The sequence below is a fragment of the Columba livia genome, chromosome 5, assembly GCF_036013475.1.
Source record: "Columba livia isolate bColLiv1 breed racing homer chromosome 5, bColLiv1.pat.W.v2, whole genome shotgun sequence".
In the NCBI taxonomy this organism is placed as follows: domain Eukaryota; kingdom Metazoa; phylum Chordata; class Aves; order Columbiformes; family Columbidae; genus Columba; species Columba livia.
In genome coordinates, this window is record NC_088606.1 from 49,266,654 (window position 1) to 49,287,520 (window position 20,867).

The 20,867-nt window shown below is 40.0% G+C and overlaps 1 protein-coding gene across 12 annotated transcripts in view; it reads right to left on the reverse strand.

Moving 5' to 3' along the window:
• Positions 1-20,867, reverse strand: part of LRP5 (LDL receptor related protein 5) — a 180,698-nt gene that overhangs the window by 94,633 nt on the left and 65,198 nt on the right. For all 12 annotated transcript variants that reach the window (XM_065064887.1, XM_065064888.1, XM_065064886.1 and 9 more), the window contains 2 exons: positions 7,062-7,458; positions 6,426-6,597 (listed from right to left, as the gene is read on the reverse strand). In XM_065064887.1, the coding sequence (XP_064920959.1) occupies positions 6,426-6,597; positions 7,062-7,458 (569 nt within the window). The remainder of the gene's footprint in view (positions 1-6,425; positions 6,598-7,061; positions 7,459-20,867) is intronic.

Consider the following 20,867-nt stretch of genomic DNA (forward strand, 5'->3'; position numbering starts at 1 on the left):
CTAAGTCATGCTCAGTTACAAAGGGGGCTGGTCAGGGGGACAAGTCTTGCTTACTCTCTCACTGCTGTTTTTTGGGCGCAAGCAGCTGTATGGCGGGGTGGAGGTTTTGGTGCAGGCTGCAGTTGGGAATCCACTTGCTGCTTCGGGGGAGCTGGGCTACAGCGGCGATTGCCATGTGGTGAGGTTGTGCTGTGTATCCATTGCTTTGTATATTCTTTCATTATTGTTGTTAAATTTGTTTGGTTTCTTCTTCACTGTTCCATTAAACTGTTATTATCCTAGCCCAATAGTTTTGCCGTTTGTTTCCTGATTCTCCTTTTCATCTCACTGGGGGTGGGGGAGAGGTGAGTGAGTGGCACATGGTTTTAGCTGCTGTGTGTGGGGTCGCACAGGGGATAAACAGCAAGACTTGCTCAGAAAAAGCAGCCTTAAATTACTTTAGTTGTTAATTTTTCTCCTCAGTACAAGTGAGATCTGAAAAGCCTGCTCCCATTGAAGCAGCAAATTGTTACAAATATCATTTAATGCTACTTATGCAGAATACAATCAAACTCCAAGTAGTCATAAAGCTGGTTTCCTTAGATTTCAAGGAGAGCCCACATAACTGCATCTTTAAAATTTTTTCAGTGAACTCCAGGATTGCCATCTGGTGCTGACTTAGACTTTAGACTTAAATACCCTACAAATTTGCATAGAATTACTGTACATAATTACGAATCTTCTGCAAAGACAGATGAAGGACATTTGTCAACAGAGGGTGGAATGAGGGGAGAGGTGAGGGGAAGCTGCCAGAAAGGATAGTCTGCATGTAATTTATTCCAAGAATCTTTCACAAACTTAAGTAAAATGTATATGTAATAACAGGCACCTGAGAATTCAATAATTGCTCATTATGCAATTATACCTTAGGCACTTTAAGCAAATGCTGAAGAAATAAAACATGAGAAACATGTTTTAAGGGGAACTAGGAAACTCTACACATGGATGCCATTGGGACTTCTTTGCTGAAACCCGGTAATACTTATTAATCTGTTGTTGGTTCCCGGAAAGTACCTCTTCTCTGTCAGTGAAGTCCAGAGCTCAATTGGATTAATTCACACCCCCTACTCATATCTGAAGCCATGCAGACAAACACCTGATCTCAACAGACACAACTCAAAATCTGCTATATATTTTTCCCTGCTGTACACTTTGTCAACTAACTAAAAAAACAAACAAAAAAGCTGGGAACAACGTTACCATAGGGTGCCAAATCTGCAGCGAAAACCCCATAGGGTCTTGTCACACAAAATTTTGACAAGCCTTACCAAATGGTTTCTTCAGGATGCAAACTGTTTGCAAAGTGACTGAGTCCTTTGTGTTGCAGCTGAATGCTGCAGATGGGAAGGTCAATAAAGGTTTTTTGCCAGGAAAGGATACCTGCTATTTTCAGTTCGTGAAATAAGACGCACAAAAAAGAACATACTCTCCTGGTATAAGATTCTGCTTGGTACCCTCCACAGCCCTGGAGCTTTTATTTTCCAATTGTGGAAGAGTGCACCCAAAAGTAATGTCAAAATGTGTTACCAAAACCACCCCTAAAACAAACTGACCAACTCCACAACCCTTTCCCCCCTCCAAAAAAAAAACCCACAAACCAAAACAAAAAAACCCACAACAAAAACAAAACCAGAGAGATTGACAGTACATTTCAAACCCAAGGTCCAGCAAAAACAGGACATACATTTTCAGCTTGCCAAATTTCCAAGCTATGCAAAGTTCAGACACTCTTAAGCACTCTATGTGTGAACAGGCCTTCCCAGGAATAATAAGATGGCTCCCTGCAGATCTAAAATTCCAGAAATTAAAGCAGAACACCACACAGAGATACATATAAACATGCACAAGCTGTATTCACTCTTGTTTTTTTTCTATTTGGAAAGCAACTGAAGGCATGCCATGTGATGAAAGCAATTCTCATCTGCAAGTTTTTTGTCAGAAAACTACAAAAAAGTCCACATAATGCACTTTCTACATTATCGGGCATCAGCCTTAATACTGCTTCTTCCCCAACAGGATTTAAGTCCAACCATCGTCCGCACAGTAGTAGAGATAATGGTTTATTTTATTTTGCAATTTCTTCACAGTGAGCTGGGACATTTTGACACAGGCAAAAGTAGACAGATAGAGGTAAACACTGGAGATGGGAAATTTCTCCTTTACCTTACACCTTTAGCAGATCTTTGGTTTACAGAAAATTTCCAGTTGCTTCAGGAAATTTGAGACTGCAGTTTTTGGATGAGAAAACAGTCAAGTGACAGCAGTGCAAAAGCCCAAGAGAAACTAATTATTCTGAAAAAATGGCAATGGGAATAGAGGATGTGCATTAAGTCAACTACTCCAATGCAGAACAGTATACTGGACCTGCCACTGTCCCTCTCCATTACCACCGAATAGCTCTTTGGCCTTGAATCTTCAGCACATACAAAGCAGCACACAGAGATCCACATGTCACATAACACCTTCTTTGTCTTCTGCAGTACAGTGCTGCTGCAGAGTGCTACTTTCTGAACTGTGTGGCGGCCCTCAATTTGGTTCAAGTCTTCCTCCTTCAGGAGTGCTCAACATAAATCTGAATATCATTTTAAATGAAGCAAGAATTCTCTTCCTGCAAGTGTAGCTACAACCACCCAAAACTTCATCAACTTTTTTTTTTTCCCTACCTAATGAGTTACAAAATAGAGTTACAGCTCACTATCTACTCTCCCACCCATGCTGGTTTTAGGTGTTAACATAAATTAAATTTATCCAGTAACATGCTTCAAGGTAGTTTTAGGTGCTTACCAGGAAAAAGAAAAGTCCTAATACTCAGCTAGGTCCACTCTAGTATAAAATATAAATTGACTTGCAGTCAACTGGTTTTTGTTTCTGACAAGGTGTGGATGCAACAGACATACATACACAACAAACCACCAAGACACCAGCTGCATTGGCAAGCCACTTAAATAGCATGCTCTTGGCAACAGAACACATGCGTAATAGAATGAGTCTATGCTGAATAACTACAACAGGAGTAAAAATCCCACCCCATACAGTGACGTTTCGCATGTACTGAGGCCAAGCAGAGTAGCACAAGCAATGGCTTACTAGGAAAATCCAGGATATCAACAGAACCTCTCAAACACAGAAATCTTGCAGGAAAGGACTGTGAGGTTTCAAATACAGCAAGATGAGCAATAAATGTGAAATGCAGTCCATTGGATCAATTTGCTTCTATTCTAAAATATTTCCTTAGCACACTCTTTTCATCTTACAGAGAAGTATTAATCAGAAGAACGTCTATTACAGACCAATCTCAAACTGGCCAGTATCTGAGCTGTGTCAGTGATTGGTTAAGTCACACAGCTCTTTCCCAAGTGAGCATAATACACAAAAATATCTGGCACATCTTCCAAAACTGAAATTGAAAATTTGTTTTCTAGAGGAAGTTCTGCAATAGACATCTAATATGCATTTCTACTGATAACATGACAGTGGCATTTTAACTCATGCCAGAGCCTGGAACGGACCACAACAAACCCCTTCACAGCACGGTTCAGAACTGCAGGCATTTTTTCCCATAATATCCTAAATGGGCCTATTCAGATATTTGTAAATAAAGCCTAAGAACGAGTCTATTTGTGATAGCTAACAAAAGTAAACTCCAAGCATAAGGGGAAAAATTGCAAAAATTAAAAAAAGAAGGGGGGAAGACTTAAAATGAGAATATTTACACCTGTTTTCATCTAAGAAAATGTGAAATCCATTGCTAGGAGCATGGAGATTCCACTCTTTGTGCTAACAATTAAAACAGGGTTGCACAATATATAGTAATCAATGTATCTACAGAGAATCACAGAAAGTAAGTATAATAAGCAAAAGAAAAAACTGGGGGGAAAAAAAGCCCTTACCTTGCCTTCTCTGATTTTCCTAAACTTTGATGCCAAACCAAACTATCCCTGGCTTCACTGCCTTACAGTGAAATGCAATGGCCTGACTAGGCTGCTTAAACCTATGAGACACATTGCACAACTGCAGTCCCAGATAGAAAAGGTGGCATGTGGAACATTCCCTGTCCTGCAGGCTGTAAGGGGGAATAGGATCTCTCTGATAGATATCAAGACCCGTACTGCGAAACACTGAAGCTGTATTTCTGGAGATGTCTTGCTTCCCTTCTTCCTGAGGGCAAAACCTCTAAAGAACACAGTCATTCCTTAAGATTTTTTTACCTAAAAATGTTACATATAATACTGCTGAAACAACATGAAAACTCAATCAACTTTATAGGTCATGACCAAGGGAAAAATTTCTATATTGCTTTTCTTAGGTATTGTAACAGTAAAGGCAAAACATGACTTCAGCAAACTAGCCTATAGCACAGGAAAAAAAATGTTAATTATTGCTTCAAAGAGAAAAAACTTTTTTGGAGGGGGGACTTTACCCTCACATTCTGGTTTGATTATTGTTTTTATGAATAGATTTAAATTAGCTAGTTATTACCCTTATCTTACTTTGAAATTACTTCAAATTCCCTGTAGAACTCCCTTTTCAAAGTAAAATACTCAGAGCTAATTATTTAGCACCTTTAATTTTCAAACTGTTCTTCTGACATCTTTGTGGAAGTTAAACAACTACTTCATACTAAGAACATACCACACCCAGGTCAAGTGACCTATGGCCACCAGTCACCTGGAGCTTAACAAGACATTAAAAAGGAACATTTGCGTGGCTGACAAATCTAACAATCTAAAGAGAACAGAGCAGGAATTTCTGCATTTGCCTGATCTCAGGCCATATCTCACGCTGTCATCCAAACCCTTGGGTTAATCGTAACCTACTAAGAACTTTAGACTGAGGTTCAAAATCCAATTTTCCCTTCTCAGAAATATGAACAAAAATGGCCATTAACCAGATGCACTTCTTAAATAACTATTTTATTTAGAAACTAAGAACTGATGGTGGTGGGGAACACAAGAAGACCTTAAGCAACTGTTTGAGACTTCCTCACGATATCTGGCTGTATCCATGTCCTTAGCTGTCACAAATTAAATGGACACACTCATGCAAGTAAAACCATTACTACATAAAGGTCTTCAGCAACTCCATGAACACATCCACAACAAATGTATAAAATGGCCGTTCATCAGCATTACTAGATTACACAAAAGCCATTTGCCCTTCTATATCACAATATTATCAAGCTCTATCAATTTGCTGAATTTCCTCTCAGTTGAATAGTGGTGTTAATAATTCACTGAAACCTCAGAATTTAATGAACATACTCAGAAGCCCAAAAAAACTTTGCCCAAAACCTTCATTCTAATCTTTCAGTTATTTAATTTGTCATCTCTTGCTTTGAGTGAAACTACTTCGGGGCTCAGTTCTTTGCAGTGACATCAAAGACTTGTTTTGCTTCTGTGGGAGCACAGTTATTCTTTTAGATTAAGATACTGATGTGAAAACAATCAGAAAAAAGGCGCCTCCTTTAGGAAAATGTCTCCTGAAACATCTCCGTCCTCCCTGGTGCAAATGTCAATATCCATGATTAGATCAGTACAGATGCCTGCTTTGACCATATTTTAAATTTAAAGGAGTGAAACTCCAGAATCACTTTGCTATCTTGTTCCTTGGAGCACATAATAACAAACGCGGATAATTTGTCCAGCTTGTCTAGTGTTTGAGCAATAGGTAGGCAAGATGAATTTTTTGCATTTTTAAGAAAACTCTTCCCAGAGAAAAGGGGACATCAAGGAATCACGCCAGGTATCTAGCATTCTTTCAAAAATTAAGAAATATTAAATATTGTCATAATAAATATTGTTATAAATGTTTATACAACATTGTGAAGAGGATTTCCCCTCCTAAAATTCAGAGGTAGAATGCCTACATTGATTTCAAAAGAGGCTGTACATTAAAAATTTTAAAAATTACTTATTGTCCATGCATCTGAACACCACACCATTAGTAAGGTCCTGATATATGGCTCTCTAGGGCCCCCCACATCCACCATCTCCTGCACACAAATGTTGCATCAAGACTTCTGTATGCAGCAATTTTAAATACTAGTTCCAAGCACCACAGACAAGTCAGAACATCTTTTAAGGATGTTGTACCTGAGCATCCCAATTTCTCACAAAAGTTTCAGGTAAAACCTGAGATTTCAAGCTATTAAATTACACTTGTAGCAATGTAGACATAACAAACATAACACTTCACACAAAAGTTTTCTGAACCACACAAATGTGTTTCCTGTCTTCTCAAATGTTTCGTTATGCTAAATACCATGTTAAGAATAATGAAACAACAGACTCCTTTAAAAATGCATAAATGTACCCATAACATAAAGCAGCACGCAAGAATAGCACTTGTTTTCTAAGAATGCACCCAAGTATGGCTCTATTACTCACCTCAATTTTATCTGTTTTTGCATCTCCCCAGTAAAGCTTGTCTTTTTCAAGATCCAGTGCCAAGCCATTAGGCCAACCTAAGGATGTATTCACCAGAACTCGCCTTTCTGAGCCATCCAAATAAGCACATTCTATCTTTGGACTTTCACCCCAGTCTGTCCAATACATGTAGCTGTAAAAAAAAGGGAAACAGACAATGCACATAACATGCAAGACAAAAAAGTGTCAAGATCTGTCCTGCTTTTGAAAGAACTTACTAACTTTCTGCTTTCCCAACTGCAGCAAACAAGCTAACTCAAACCATAATCAGTGGTGACAATATGTGTGACCATTAAATATATTAAACTACTGAAAACATGCACTGTCCCAATTCTTTCATTGTTATGGTAACACTGAAGACACAGAGAAAACTCAGTAAAACACACAAGGTACAGGTTCACTGAAGAACACAATATTTAGAAATCACCTTTTATATATACTGTATTAAAGGGATGAAGCAAGGGAAAGCCAGTTATTTCCAGAGCATTTGACAAATAATATACACATAATCTCATGATTTGCAGATTTTCAGTTTCAGAAGACCATAAATTTGATCCAAACACCTATCACAGGGCTATCAATAAACACAAAACCTACCCCATTACAGGATTGAGCACTATTGCTCGAGGTTCGTCTAGGTTTTCTGAGATAAGGATCTTTCTTGATGTCCCATTCAACCGGGTCACTTCAATGCGGTCTGTTCCAGTATCAGTCCAGTACAGGTTCCTTGCCACCCAATCCACAGCAATACCATCTGGATGGTTGATTTCTGTGGTTACCAGAGTCTGTGCTCCAGAACCATCAAGGTAGGCCCGACGAATTGCCCGGACATCATCATCAGTCCAGTAGATGTAGCCTTCTACAGGATCATAGTCTATGGCAATTGCATGTCTGATGTTGTCTATCTGCAGAATAATGTCAGTGAAATCTGGCATGTCCAGGGAAATCCTTCTCAAGTCAGTCCTTCTAGCAAGCAACAAGACTTCTTCAGCACCTGGGGAGAAAAACATTCATGGTATAATTTCCTTTGCTATTGATGTGGATGCTTCACTACAGCATAGCAAGCTGTGAACTGTCACTAAAACAAGAGTGACTGCACTGTCACTAAAACAAGAGTGACTGCACTGTCACTAAAAGAAGAAGAGATTTCCTTAAAATAAGGACATCAAACTTTCATTGAAATATAGACGTCTGAGGATGGTTATTCCTAATCAGTTCTTCTCAACTAGCTACTTGTGCTGGCACTCTTATTCACAATGACCGCATCTTTCTCACAGCCTCCTAAGCTAATATGGAACATAGCAATCTCTATCTAGAATCTTAAAAAAATAATAAATAATTTCACCGGGGGTGGTCCAAATATTTCATCACATTCCTCAGTCAAACTTATCACTAGCTGCGTATCAGTGTGTTAGACATGGTTTTCACACACAAGCTCTACATAATAAATGACAAAGGCTAACAAAACACTTGATTATTTTGTAAACAAATTACATTAATTATTTGAAATTAATTATTTGCTCCAGACAACCCAATGAGAAATCAAGTTGCAACTACAGCAAGTATTTCTCATCTGGCCAAAGTTGATGCAAAATTAATTCTAAGCCAACAGGACTGTTGTTCTTTTGTCTCCGCTGTTCTTCCTCCCCACTGCAAAGTTTCACTGCTTTTGGAAAGGGTGCCTGTCCTGGTTTTGTTAAAAACAAGTTTCTCTTTCAGTGAATTTTGCCTGTCAGCTAAAGCCTTCATATTAACTGCATTTTCCTGGAGAACCAGACACATGTTTTGGTAAACCTAGTAATGGAATGCAAACTTATTGATAAGCATGGATGGACATCTCGCGAGAGGGGCAACGAGAAACCGGTGACCAAGAAACTGACCAACTGTGTATAACATTCCATTCACATGAATACTTCATATAAAAGTGGGAGATCACAAGGATCTCGTCCCTTGTCCCTTTTCCCTTTTGCCTTTGCTTTTTCCCTTCTGCTTATGGCCGACATTAGGAGAGGACCTTGCTAGTTGTCCCTGCGAACTGAGGCCTAGTGACAGACTGAATCCAGCTTCGGTTGGCTGCAGAGTCTAATCCAGGACTTCTGTTGCCGGCTCTGCAGTCACTGAGACTTTCAAGATTGGTTTTGTACATTTTGTATTATTTTCTCTATTCTTATTAGTAGCATTAGTAAAACATTGTTAATTTTTTCAACTCTCTCCTCTCTGTCCTTCTTTGCCTCCCAATCGCCTGTCCTGAGTGGGAAGGTGGGGAGAGGGAGGGGCAAAAAGGGGGAAGTGGGGGGGAGAGGGGGTTAACAATACATCTGCCAGGGTTTTATTGTTACCCTGCAATCTTAACCCTTGACAGTGCCAAACAACAACACAGAGCACATGTCAGAGACAAATGGCATCTTCAGTGTCGTCTTTCTGGCAACTTTTTTTTTATAAGTACAGAACCAGGATACACAGTAAAACATGCAGTTGCTTAACACATTTTCCCCATGTCCACCCATGTGTGCTTCAGCACAAAAAAGAACGATATGAGTATGTGTCTTTTCCTGCCCTGTTACTAAATCAATGCTGTGTGGAGTTTGAACACTGACAAGGACATTTATTGTTGAGCAACACTCCAAAACTGGAAACCAGAACAAAAGTAACTTGTGGCATTTCAGCTAGACCAGTACACACCAGCAGGAAGTTTCCACCAACAGTAGAGAATAAATGAAAATTACCCACATGAGACATATGTTTCGAGCCCACTAAGAATAGTGGAAATTCAAATCCTCATGAGAATAGTCTTCTAGAAATAATTCTCACCTAGGCATGCATATGGAGTTCTGCAGACCCAGAAGTTGAATCTATTGCACATCAAAACCAAATTCACATTCACTTTGGGAGCTGGACTGTGCTGCTATTTGCTTTTGGAGACCTTAGTCTCCAAATAATATCTCAGAAGCTCTGAAAAGAAACAGTGCTCAGGCTGCAAAGGTATAATAAAAGGAAAGGATCTAGAAAAGCAGTATTGTAACATCACCCAAATAAGTATGCTACACAGAACAGAGGACATAGTTTGATGTGCACTTTGAACTACCTCAAGTCACCGCAGCTTCTCAATGAACTGATGCTGCCCTTCTTGCCAAAAAACCTAATACAACAGAAATAAATCCATTGGCCTAAGTTAACCACCACAGTGGTTCACTGCAGAGCTCCAGAAACGTGCTGGCGTGGGGAGAGACACCAGCAAGAATGTTTCTTCCAGTCAGCAGTAGCTGACAAGGTTTGGTAACTACAGCATCAGTAGCACCAACAAATTTCGAGGGAAGGCTTGGGTAGAAGGAAAGCAACAGTAACTTGAAGCTCAAAAACCATGTAGAGAAAAGGGAGGCAAAGTCATACATTCCCAACAGCAAAGCAAGAGAGATGCCTACCATCAAGATTTCATTAATATGTATTTTCCAGCTTCAAAAGTTGCAAAATAAAAACAGGCTTTCAGGAAGAGTGTTTCTTTTGCTTGAAACTTATGCTCGCTACTCTGGGCATAGGAAAACTAGTAACCTCTTGACCAAGCTGAGAAGGGAACAGCCCCAGGTGACCAGACAACTTGTAAGGCTTCCTTCCTCCATTGCCTCCTTAGGTAAGCACAGCAACAGTTTTTCATTTTTTCAATTTTCCTTTCTGTTAGGAGACCAACATGCATCAGCAATCCTTAGAAGGCACTGCTAGCAAAAGTATGAATTTTCAAAAGCTTTATGAATTGTGGTGGATGCACTCGACCTCCTCCCAGCCAAACCAGCAGCAGTTTGGTCCAGACTCCAAAGCAGATAATGGTCTGAGCTGCAGCTGCGCTATGAACTCCTTTTAGGAAACCCACAAGGAAGCAGTAGAGCACACTAAACACCGATAAGCTGTGGGTGCAGGGAGTCTCGTGCATACGTTTCCCACTGTATGCAATTTGACTGTGTGTCAACCACTTTATTCTATATATATGAAAGCCTGGGTGAGCCTACTTTGAGCTCTCTCTGCTAAATAAGCTGGCAGTATGGCGATGGTTTTACTACTCAAAAGTCAGTGGATGAGCCCAATTTAAGTTTCATATAAATAATTTAGCCTAAGTCAATGCATACTAAATATAATGAATCATCTAGAAGCATAAGGTTGTGTGATTTTTAATAGACTCTTTGCTTCATGTTACTTAGTGAGCTGGATTTGCTGAAATCTTAAGCTGTAAAGTTCTGCTCATATTTGCCAAAAGCAACTACAAACTACACTGAACACTTGCAAGGTAAGGTCTAGTTCACACTTTGCTGGAAAGAACAGACTTGACTAGGGAAAAAAAATAATGACTTCAAGGCTAACACAAAGACATTACAGACATCTGCAAAATGGGGCCTGTTTTGTACTTCTCTGAGAAGAAAAGAATTTATTCAGGCAAAACAGCACCTGCAAGGCTATGGACTATAGACAATATTTACAGCAAAAAAAAAACAAAGGCACATGCGAGATAAGTGAGAAAGATCCAATGAAAAGCAAGAAGACCCCAGACTCAAACATTGCTATTGGACTGAATCATGGTGTGAATGGTTTGTAAAGATATAAAAATCCATAGTTTTCTATGCTTAGTTGGACCTCTGCAAAGGCACCCAGCTTGAGCAAGCCCTCCTGCTATCCTGCACTTTTTTTTTTTTAATTTCTGCAAATGCTGTTGCCTGAAGGTTTGCCTCTGGAGTTCTAGAATGCAGACTCTGGAGTGAACAGTTATCAGGGAGAGAAGACACCTGGAAGTTTGCTCCATGAACGGTTATCAGGCTCCTGAAGAGAAAGTAAGCAGCATTCAGCTTGGCTTATTTCCTACAAATAATAGAGCGAACTTGCCACCGAACTCTTTTAAGTCACACTTTTCTTTGAGAAATCTATACACTGTTCTGCAGTAAGCAGAATTTTAAGTCACTCCTCTGTGACAATGAATCCCCTGGATCTTAGCACCTTTACTAAATAAAAATAATCAGTGTTTGATATTTTACATTATGCTTAAAAATGTTGTTTTACTTCCTGAACAGTGAAAAATCAGTCAATCAACTGTTTTCTTAAAAAAGACCATGGTGGAGAGAAGTTCAGTATAGAGCTTATACCTCTTCTTCTACCACACTTCTTTGAAAGATTAACGACCTGTAATGGCAAACAGCATGAATGTAAGGTGACACTGTCAACTACTTCACTGTAACTATAACCCAAAATAGTATTGGGATCAATAGCCCAGCTGAAGTGCATCTACAAACAGAAGGAGCTGGAAGCCTTTATGTGGCAGGAAAACTGTGATATAGTTGCCACCACAGAAATATGGTGGGATGACTCACACAACTGGAGTGCTGCAACAGATAACTATAAAATCTTCAGAAGGGATAGGCAAGGAAGGAGAGGTGGTGGGGTAGCCCTGTATTTTAGAGTCTCTTGACTGTCTAGAGCTTGATGATGGTGACGAGAAGGTTGAATGTTTCTAGGTAAGAATCGGGGGGAAGGCCAACAAGGTGGATAATCTGGTGAGAGTCTGTTCCAGACCGCTCAACCAGGATGAAGAGGCAGACAAAATATTCTGTAAGCATCTCGGAGAAATCTGACAATTGTTAGCCCTTGTTCTCATGGGGGACTTCAACTTACTAGATGTCTGCTGGAAATACAGTACAGCACAGACAAAACAGTATAGGAGACAACTTCCTGATGCGTGGTCAGTGAGCCAACTAGGGAAGTCACCAGCTGGACCTGTTGTTTGCGAACAGAGAAGGACTTGTGGCTGGATGTGATGGTTGGAGGCTGTCTTGGGCACAGCAATCACAAAATGACAGGGTTTTCAACTCTCTGAGTGGGGGTGGGGGGGCATGCAGCAGAACTGCCACCTTGGACTTCCAAAGGGCACACTTTGGCCTGTTTAGGAGGCTGGTTGACAGAGTCCCATTCGAGGCAGTCCTGAAGGGCAAAGGAGCCTAGAAAGGCTGGACATTCTTCAAGAAGGAAATCTTAAAGGTGCAAAACCAGGCTGTCCCCATGTGCTGAAGGACAAGCCAATGGGGAAGAAGACTGGCCTGACTGAACAGAGAGCTTAATCACAAACTCAGGAAAAAAAGAAAAAAGAGAGTTTATGACCTTTGGAAGAAGGGGTAGGCTACTCAGGAGTACAAAGATGTTGTGAGGTGATACAGGGAGAAAACTAGAAGGGCCAAAGCACACTTTGAACTTAATATGGTTACTGCAGTAGAACACAATAAAAATGTTTCTGTGAATACACTAGCAAAAGAAGGAGGGCTAAGGAGAATCTTGATCCTTTACTGGATGTGAGGGGAAGCAGTGACAAAGGATGAGGAGAAGGCTGAGGTACTTAATGCTGCCTTTGTCTCAGTCTTTAACAGTAAGAGTAGTTGTTCTCTGGGTACCCAGCCCCCTGAGCTTCAAGACAGGGACGGGGAGCAGAATGAAGCCCTAATAATCCAAAGGGAAATGGTTAGTGACCTGCTACACCACTTAGACACACACAAAATTCTATGGGCTCAGATGGGATCACCCAAGGGTACCAGAAGAGCTGACAGAGGTGCTCACCAAGCCACTTTTTCAATCATTTATCATCAGTCCTGGCTAACTGAAGAGGTCCCAGTTGACTGGAGGTTAGCAAATGTGATGCCCATCTACAAGAAGAGCCAGAAGGAGCAACTGGGGAACCACAAGCCTGTCAGTCTGCTCTCGGTGCCAGGGAAGGTTATGCAGCAGATCATCTTGAGTGTCATCACGTGGTATATACCGGACAACCAGGTGATCAGCATGGGTTTATGAAAGGCAAGTCCTGCTTGACTAACCTGTTCTCCTTCTATGACAAGGTGACCCACTTAGTGGATGAGGTGAAGGCAGTTCCCAGACAGCTATTTTAAAAAGCTATTGGGAACAAAAACAGTCCATGTTTGTGATGCTCTTCTCACTCCCTACATCAGGGATTACCCCAGGAACAGTAATCTTACGGCTACACTGACATCTCTGAATTAAAAAACAGGTCAAAACCAAGAGAATATGGAGAGAACCAACTTCAAGCAGAAAGGGAAGATCTTCCAAATAGTATAAGGGTTGTATTCAAAACTGATCTCTGCAGTATTAAAAATGGTATTTTTATGGAGTCTGTTCAAATTGAGAGGCTTTCAGATCTCTTCTGTTTCATCAACTTGTTCATGTTGACATTTTGTTAGAAGTCCTTAACTTGTATCAAGTCCCATGGTGCTAAGTATTAAACATACTTGTTTTTTTCTGACCACCTCCAAAGAACTAACAGTGTCACTGTTTTGTCCAGAGCATGTTAGCTTGACAACAGCAGAAATGAAAAGTAACCCAAGTCATATTATATATGCATTAATATTACCTCCCTATTACCTCCAACAGTACAGATTGTCCACCACTGAATAGTTTCTTTACAGGAAGAAATTCCAAAAGGTCCTATTTCTTCATACATATAAACACACAAAAAAATTTGATTTTCAAATGCAAATTAAAATTACACCTTAATAGCCAAAAGGAAAAAAAAAATCCCTGTTAGAAAGAGCACCTGCAAATCAGGACACTGATCTGCAACTGAAGAGGTCGGAGAGCAAGCTACAGCAGCATAGCAACTACAACAGAAACAAATATCTCATGTAACAAAGTTTTATGTTTTGCTTCTCTATACCTAAAATATTTCACTTGTGGCAGTCAAAAGAAAACCTCCTGTTTAGTGCATGTTAAGTAAAAATTCAGGCCTCAAAACTCATCATGAAAAGGACGATGTATCTGGTCATTCAAGTGCTCTACAAATACAGAAGAGTTTTAAATTATAAATTAATTTTGAATTATTTTTGCTCAACTGTCTTAAAAAGTAAGCATCACTGTGGCTGGCTGAACAGCTGCAGCACTCAGTTTCATATCCATCTTAACTTCTAAATTTCTTCTTAATACTTAAGTATGAGTAGTGTGAAGCAGAGGAGCATGAAATACACACCTAGCAACTGATAACACAGCAATTACCAATACTACACGTATTTCTAAGATGACTAACATCACAAGCGTCATTGCACTGGAATAGATAGATAAGAATCAAATGCGTATGTTTTGCCTCTTTACACAACTGATTGCAGCTTCACCTTAGTTCACTGTGAACAAGGTCAGAGTTGAATGTACCAAAGGAAGGAACTGGCAGTCCAAGGCCCAAATTATGCCTATAGATACTGGCTAGACAACAAGCTGAAATACGCTGTTAATACCACTCTAAAACTCACAAGTAATACCAAAACGGTCCTTAGTTCCTCATAGCAGCAATAATTGGACTCAAATTCATCTCATTCAGCCCTGCCATATGTTTACCCGTGCACATGATCACACATTCACTTGCACACAAAAAAATATTTTGACAGGACAGCCAGGACCCCTTGAATCAGCGATTACATAATGACTACAACCTTCTTGCAAAGACTAAAAAACATGCCTGTTCCTGACATATTCAGCTCCTCAGGCTTTTTCTGCAGGCAAACCCTGCTGTAGAAATATTTGCAACCTCAGTTGTGTCCCACAGATGTACATGGCTAAAAACAGGAGAAGAAAACTCTTCTCTGTTGACCTGGCAGATCAGAAAAAAATCTTAACTTCAGTTGACAACCTGGACATTTTATTGATAGTTGAATTGGATGCTTCTTGGGAAATTCTTCCATTTCCTAACATACCTCTAACTGTGACTTATGGGAAAAAGAAATAATAAGGGGAATGAGCTACCTGACCAAATTGAAGTTCTGGCTGCTTGGCAATTTCTACTGCTTAAAATTAAGTTAGTTATTACACAACTGTCCTGGTTTTGTTAAAAACAAGACCAGTTCTCTTTTAGTGATTTTTTCTTTCAGCTAAGAGTGAATGGGGTAACAGAGAGCGTCTGACACAGTTTATTGTCACCTTGCTTTAAACCTTGACAACAACAAGATCCTTGACAGACATGCATCTATGTCCTTGGATATTAAAAAACATGTGAACAGAGAAAATGCTATCACAGCATATCTCACTACATTCCGCCTCCCACTTGAAAGCTGGTAAATGAACATCGACATGGGTTATTTTTTATAGGTGCAAAAATCCTGGATTTTATTGCAACACATTCTAAAATTACAGTGTTGGTTACAGCTGTATTTGACTCTGCTAACAAATTTCTGCTACAGAAAAAAAGAGTTGGCAGCAGGCTCTGCACACATCACTATGAGAAGAGAACTTGACATTGGTTCTCTCTAAAAAAACTGGAAAACATGCTTGTCTGCCTCATTATTTTTATCTGCATCATGGAGGTATTTTGATTATTACTGTTGGTAGGAATGTTTTCAAGGCTACATAAGTGTTATGCTGTGACTTGCCTACTGTTATCCTAGATATCCTAGAACCTGTCTAATCTATTACAGCTAGCTATTTACCTAGTGCTAAAGTGCTATGACATTTACTTAGTCTTCAAAAACCTCTCTCAATGTGGTCCTTTTGTAAACACATGATTAAGAGACTCCCAGCAGAGTCATATGTAACACCACACAATGAACAAATGCCTTTTTGGGGGGGGAGCAGGGAATGCAAGCTATTCCAACATCACAATTGCAGCAATGAAACACTTCAGCCTAAGTTTATGCGAAGTCCTCTGTGCAAATCACAGATCAGAAAAACAGAAGTAATTAGGTCCCCCTAAAGTTTCAATTTAGAAAGCATTTTAAAAGAGCCAAGTTCAAATTGTTGTTTTATTTTTCCAACAGGTTTAAACGTTGAACTGTTCTGTTGTGTGTTTTTGTTTGGTTGGGTTTGGGTTTTGTTTGTTTGTTTTCTCTAGTGTTTTTTTGATTCAGCAAAAGCTTTTTGCAGATCTTCCACATAATTTTTCAGCAGGTCTAATATCCATAAAAGCAAATTAACTGTTCTGGTTACCATGCAGAATAATATCTGAATTTTAAAAATGAACAGAATAGAAAACAAAATAATACCATTGAAGGCAGTTATTCTCAATCCCTGAAGACTATATTCTCTCTTTGCAATCAAGAAATTCTATTAAAACAGGTTAAAAGACTTTTTTTTTTCCCTCACACATGTCATGCTTACCCCCGTACCCAGTAATCAATTACTTGTAACATCCATGCTACATATAGTGTTTACTTTGATTTGGTTGGTTTGTGCTCTCCTTATTAAAAATTCATGCTTCAGCGCTGGCAACAACAACTGTATTCTATTTGCAAAATGAACTGGAATCAGAGTTGACAGCAGCAAAGCAGGCCAGCTCAACAGCTTGACAAGAATCCTTTATTCTTCCCTTGTCCCACTTCACATTTGACAAGTGACCAGACACATGTAATACAGTAACAAATGCTTCAATTTATTCACCCAACCTAAACAAATGCAGACTGCATTGGCTGCCTCTGCTAATCTATGCCAGAAAATGCCACGCTATTCCTTTCCCATTTGTCTGTCTGCTAATTAGGCTAGAACAATGGGCCGTTGTAGGACTCTTCCCTCAGTTATGTTTATGTGCATGTATCTGCACATATAGACTCAGTCTAGTTACAGGCAACTTCAGAAATCTCTGTATTTATCGGGGAAAAAAATCAGATTCATTGTAAAAATAGGAAACCTTTTAGCTCTTCTCTGAAGAACAAACTAGTAAGCACTTTTTGAAAAGAGTGCATTAGAAGTATTTTGCAGGCAACTCTTTTACAAGCTGTTTGAGTACAGCTATCTCAGTATTCTTGATAAAATAAAAAGAGTTATCAGAAAAGCAAGGGATTTTGCTAGTTGCTGTAATGCAGTGAATTACCTGGCAAAGTTTCCGTGTACAGCAAAAAGGGGGGGGGGGAACATGCACAGAATATGGGGGTGGAAGAAAATGTCATTGTTCTGTATGGAGTGCATGAAAATAGGTAATGTTGCCATGCTGTTTAATAAGCTTGCCAATACTCAAAACAATTACAGCACTTTTTACAAGGGTCTAACATTAGCCACACCACAGGAAAAAAGCTGTAATGAAACTCACTATGGGAGGTTTAAATCAACAACACCGTGTAAAACCCCATTCCTGCTATTCAACTTCCACAGAAAATAAAAATATTTCAGGAGTCGAAACAAACTTTGGTAATACCTAGAAACAGATGGCAATTCTTTTTCTATATTCTCCTTGGGCACCTTAACAGAGCCAGTTGCAATATGAACAGCACTACTCATCTCATTTCAGGTCTTTATTTTTCTTCCAATCTGAGAAGAACATGATGCTTCATACTGCATGATGGCAGTGGGCTGGGAAAAGTTGGCCATGTACTCTCCTACTTGACACTACAAACTGGAGGGAGCACACAATGCACATCAGGTTTACCAATTTAAAACCAAGAGTTGTGTGCACTGGACATAAGCAACCAACAAAACAAACAGGAAAGGTTTCTTTGAAAGAATGTTTTGAGTGCCTACATTCAGACAGGACTTGATTTAATTGAAAAGTAAGTAAGCATAAGGAAAACACTTGTGACAAAGAAAGGAAATACCAGAGCCCTCACATAACTCATAAATTACATCATATCTGTCTGCACGTTACAGTGAAAAGCTATTGTCTACTGTTTCTTCCATTAGCTCAGTAGCAGACTTCTAACAGTTACTTTAGCTGAACCAGAAAAAAATACTCAATTCAGAGTTTTGACACATTCATGCAGCCACTAAATAACCCCACAAACAGAATATTAAATTGAACAGCTGATAAGATCACTAGCACAAAGCAGCTGACTAAGAAAAACGTAATGTTTCTTCCAGAGAAAGCCATTGCACCACAGAAGTCATAGTTACCCTATTCTACTTTAGGACTAAGCTTCTGTGACACTCCTTAAGCTTGTACATATCCAGTACTACACCTGTGAGCACAAAGCTTTCTAAAGTTACTACTGACAGAGGAGAAGATAACTCTTATGAAGACTTACTCAAAATAGCATTAGTAGAACAGTCATAACCGTATTGGTAGTAACCAGAATCAAAGATCAACACAATTTTTTAGCTACCCCTGCACCAAGCAAAGAATATGCCCTTACACAGAGATCTGATCCAAAAACCCCAAAGCACTTAATCTGCCACTCTGAGGTCTGCCTATACTATATGTACTTTGAAGAATGAGAAAGTTTGAAATGTTAAGTGGTAAATCTGAATGCTAGCTTACAGATATCATACTCCCAGCTTCTAGTTTTTATTAACAAAAAAACTGAATATCCCTTTGCACAGAATTCTTAATAATATTCCATCACAAAACATGGGAAAAAGTGATGGCTCGAGAAGAAGTCTGTCAAAAACCCCCACTGCTGGAAAAATGGTATAGCCTTGGATTTCAGTATTTCACGGGAAAGCATGGGTTTAAAGTTTAAATACACCTATTCTCTGCTGGAGATATACAGCCCCACTGGCTCAGAGTAAGGAATCACTGAGTTCAAAAATGACAGCCATTTACCACCTAGCTTCTGTTAAACAGAGTTCTAGCACTGACACCTCCAAATACACACAGACTATAAAAATTCATTACAACCCAACAATATAAATAATTAAAAACAAACAAACAAAAACGCAAACTGAAAAGAAACACACTTACAATACAAGGTGTTTCAAAAAGACAGACCAAGTTTCTAAATATAGTAATTTCTTTTTGGGTCCATGTTTTGAAACACCCTCTTTTTTTTCTACAACCTCATTTATGTTGACTTCTAATTGCAGACATTTCCCACTCACCAAGAGACCTTGAACATATTACTTTTTCTGCACTGTTGTCCTTTTTTACACAAACAGAAAGAAAAATTACTTTACATCCCACGGGCCCTCTCTAAAGCTGAGAGGTCCATAATGCTTTGCAGTTCAAGCATTCTTTATTATGTTCCAAGTATGATGGACCCACAGAAAATTCAATTCTGAGCTAATACCAAACTGACCTCCTCCTATGACAAGGTGACCCACTTAGTGGATGAGGGGAAGGCCGTGGATGCTGTACTTAGACTTCAGTAAAGCCTTTGACACCATTTCCCATGGCATTCTCTTGCTCATGAGCTTCAGCAGCTCACGGCTTAGATGGGTGTACTCTTCACTGGGTAAAGAACCGGCTGGATGGCCCCTCTCAAAGAGTTGCGGTGAACGGAGTCAAATCCAGTTGGCGGCTGGTCACGAGTGGTGTTCCCCAGAGATCAGTATTGGGGCCAGTTCTGTTTAATATCTTTATCAATGATCTGGATGAGGAGACTGACTGCACCCTCAGTAAGTTTGCAGATGACATCAAGTTGGGTGGAAATATTGACCTGCTGGAGGGTAGGAAGGCCATTCAGAGAGATTTGGACTGGCTGGATCGTTGGTCTGAGGCCAATTGTATGAGGTTGAACAAGGCCAAGTGTTGGGTCCTGCACTTTGGTCATAACAACCCCATGCAGCGCTACAGGCTCAGGGAAGAGTGGCTGGAAAGCTGCCTGGCAGAAAAGGATTCGGGGGTGTTGATTGACAGCCAGTTGAACGTGAGCCTGCAGTGTGCCCAGGTGGCCAAAAAAGGCCAACGGCATCTGGCGTGCATCAAGAATAGTGTGGCCAGCAGGACTAGGACAGCAATTGTCCAACTGTACTCAGTACTGGTGAGGCCACACCTCAAATACTGCATTCAGTTTTGGGTGCCTCACTATAATAAAGACACTGAGGTATTTGAGAGAGTTCAGAGAAAGGCAACAAAGCTAGTGAGGGGTCTGGAGAACAAGTCTTATGAGAAGCAGCTGAGGGAACTGCAGCTGCTTAGCCTGGAGAAAAAGAGGCTGAGGGGGAGATCTTACTGCTCTCTGAAACCATCTGAAAGGAGGCTGTAGCAAGGGGGGTGTTGGTCTCTTCTCCCAAGTAGGAAGTGATAGGATGAGAGGAAATGGCCTCAAGCTGCACCAGGGAAAGTTCAGATTGGATACTAGGAAACATTTCTTCACAGAAAGGGTTGTGAAGCACTGGAACAGGCTGCCCAGGGAGGTGGTTGAGTCACCATTACTAGAGGTGTTTAAAAGATGTATATGGCTGATGTCATAGGAGACCTCTCTCCATGATTTTTCAATGCTCTTGGGAATCTGGAGAGAACCCAGATGACTGGAAGCTAACGCTGACCAAACATAGACCAAAACTATGAGAAGGGTTGATGACCCTGGCAACTGCAGGCCTGTCAGCCTCACTTCCGTGCCTAGCAAAATCATGGGGAAGATTGTTCTGGGAGTTATTTAAAAACATCTGAAGGACAACACAGCCAGTGGTCCCAGCCAGCACGGGTTCATGACGGGAAAATCTTGCTTGACAAACTTATTTATATTCTATGACAAGGTTACACACCTAGTTGACCAAGGGAAGCCTGTCTGTGTGATCTTT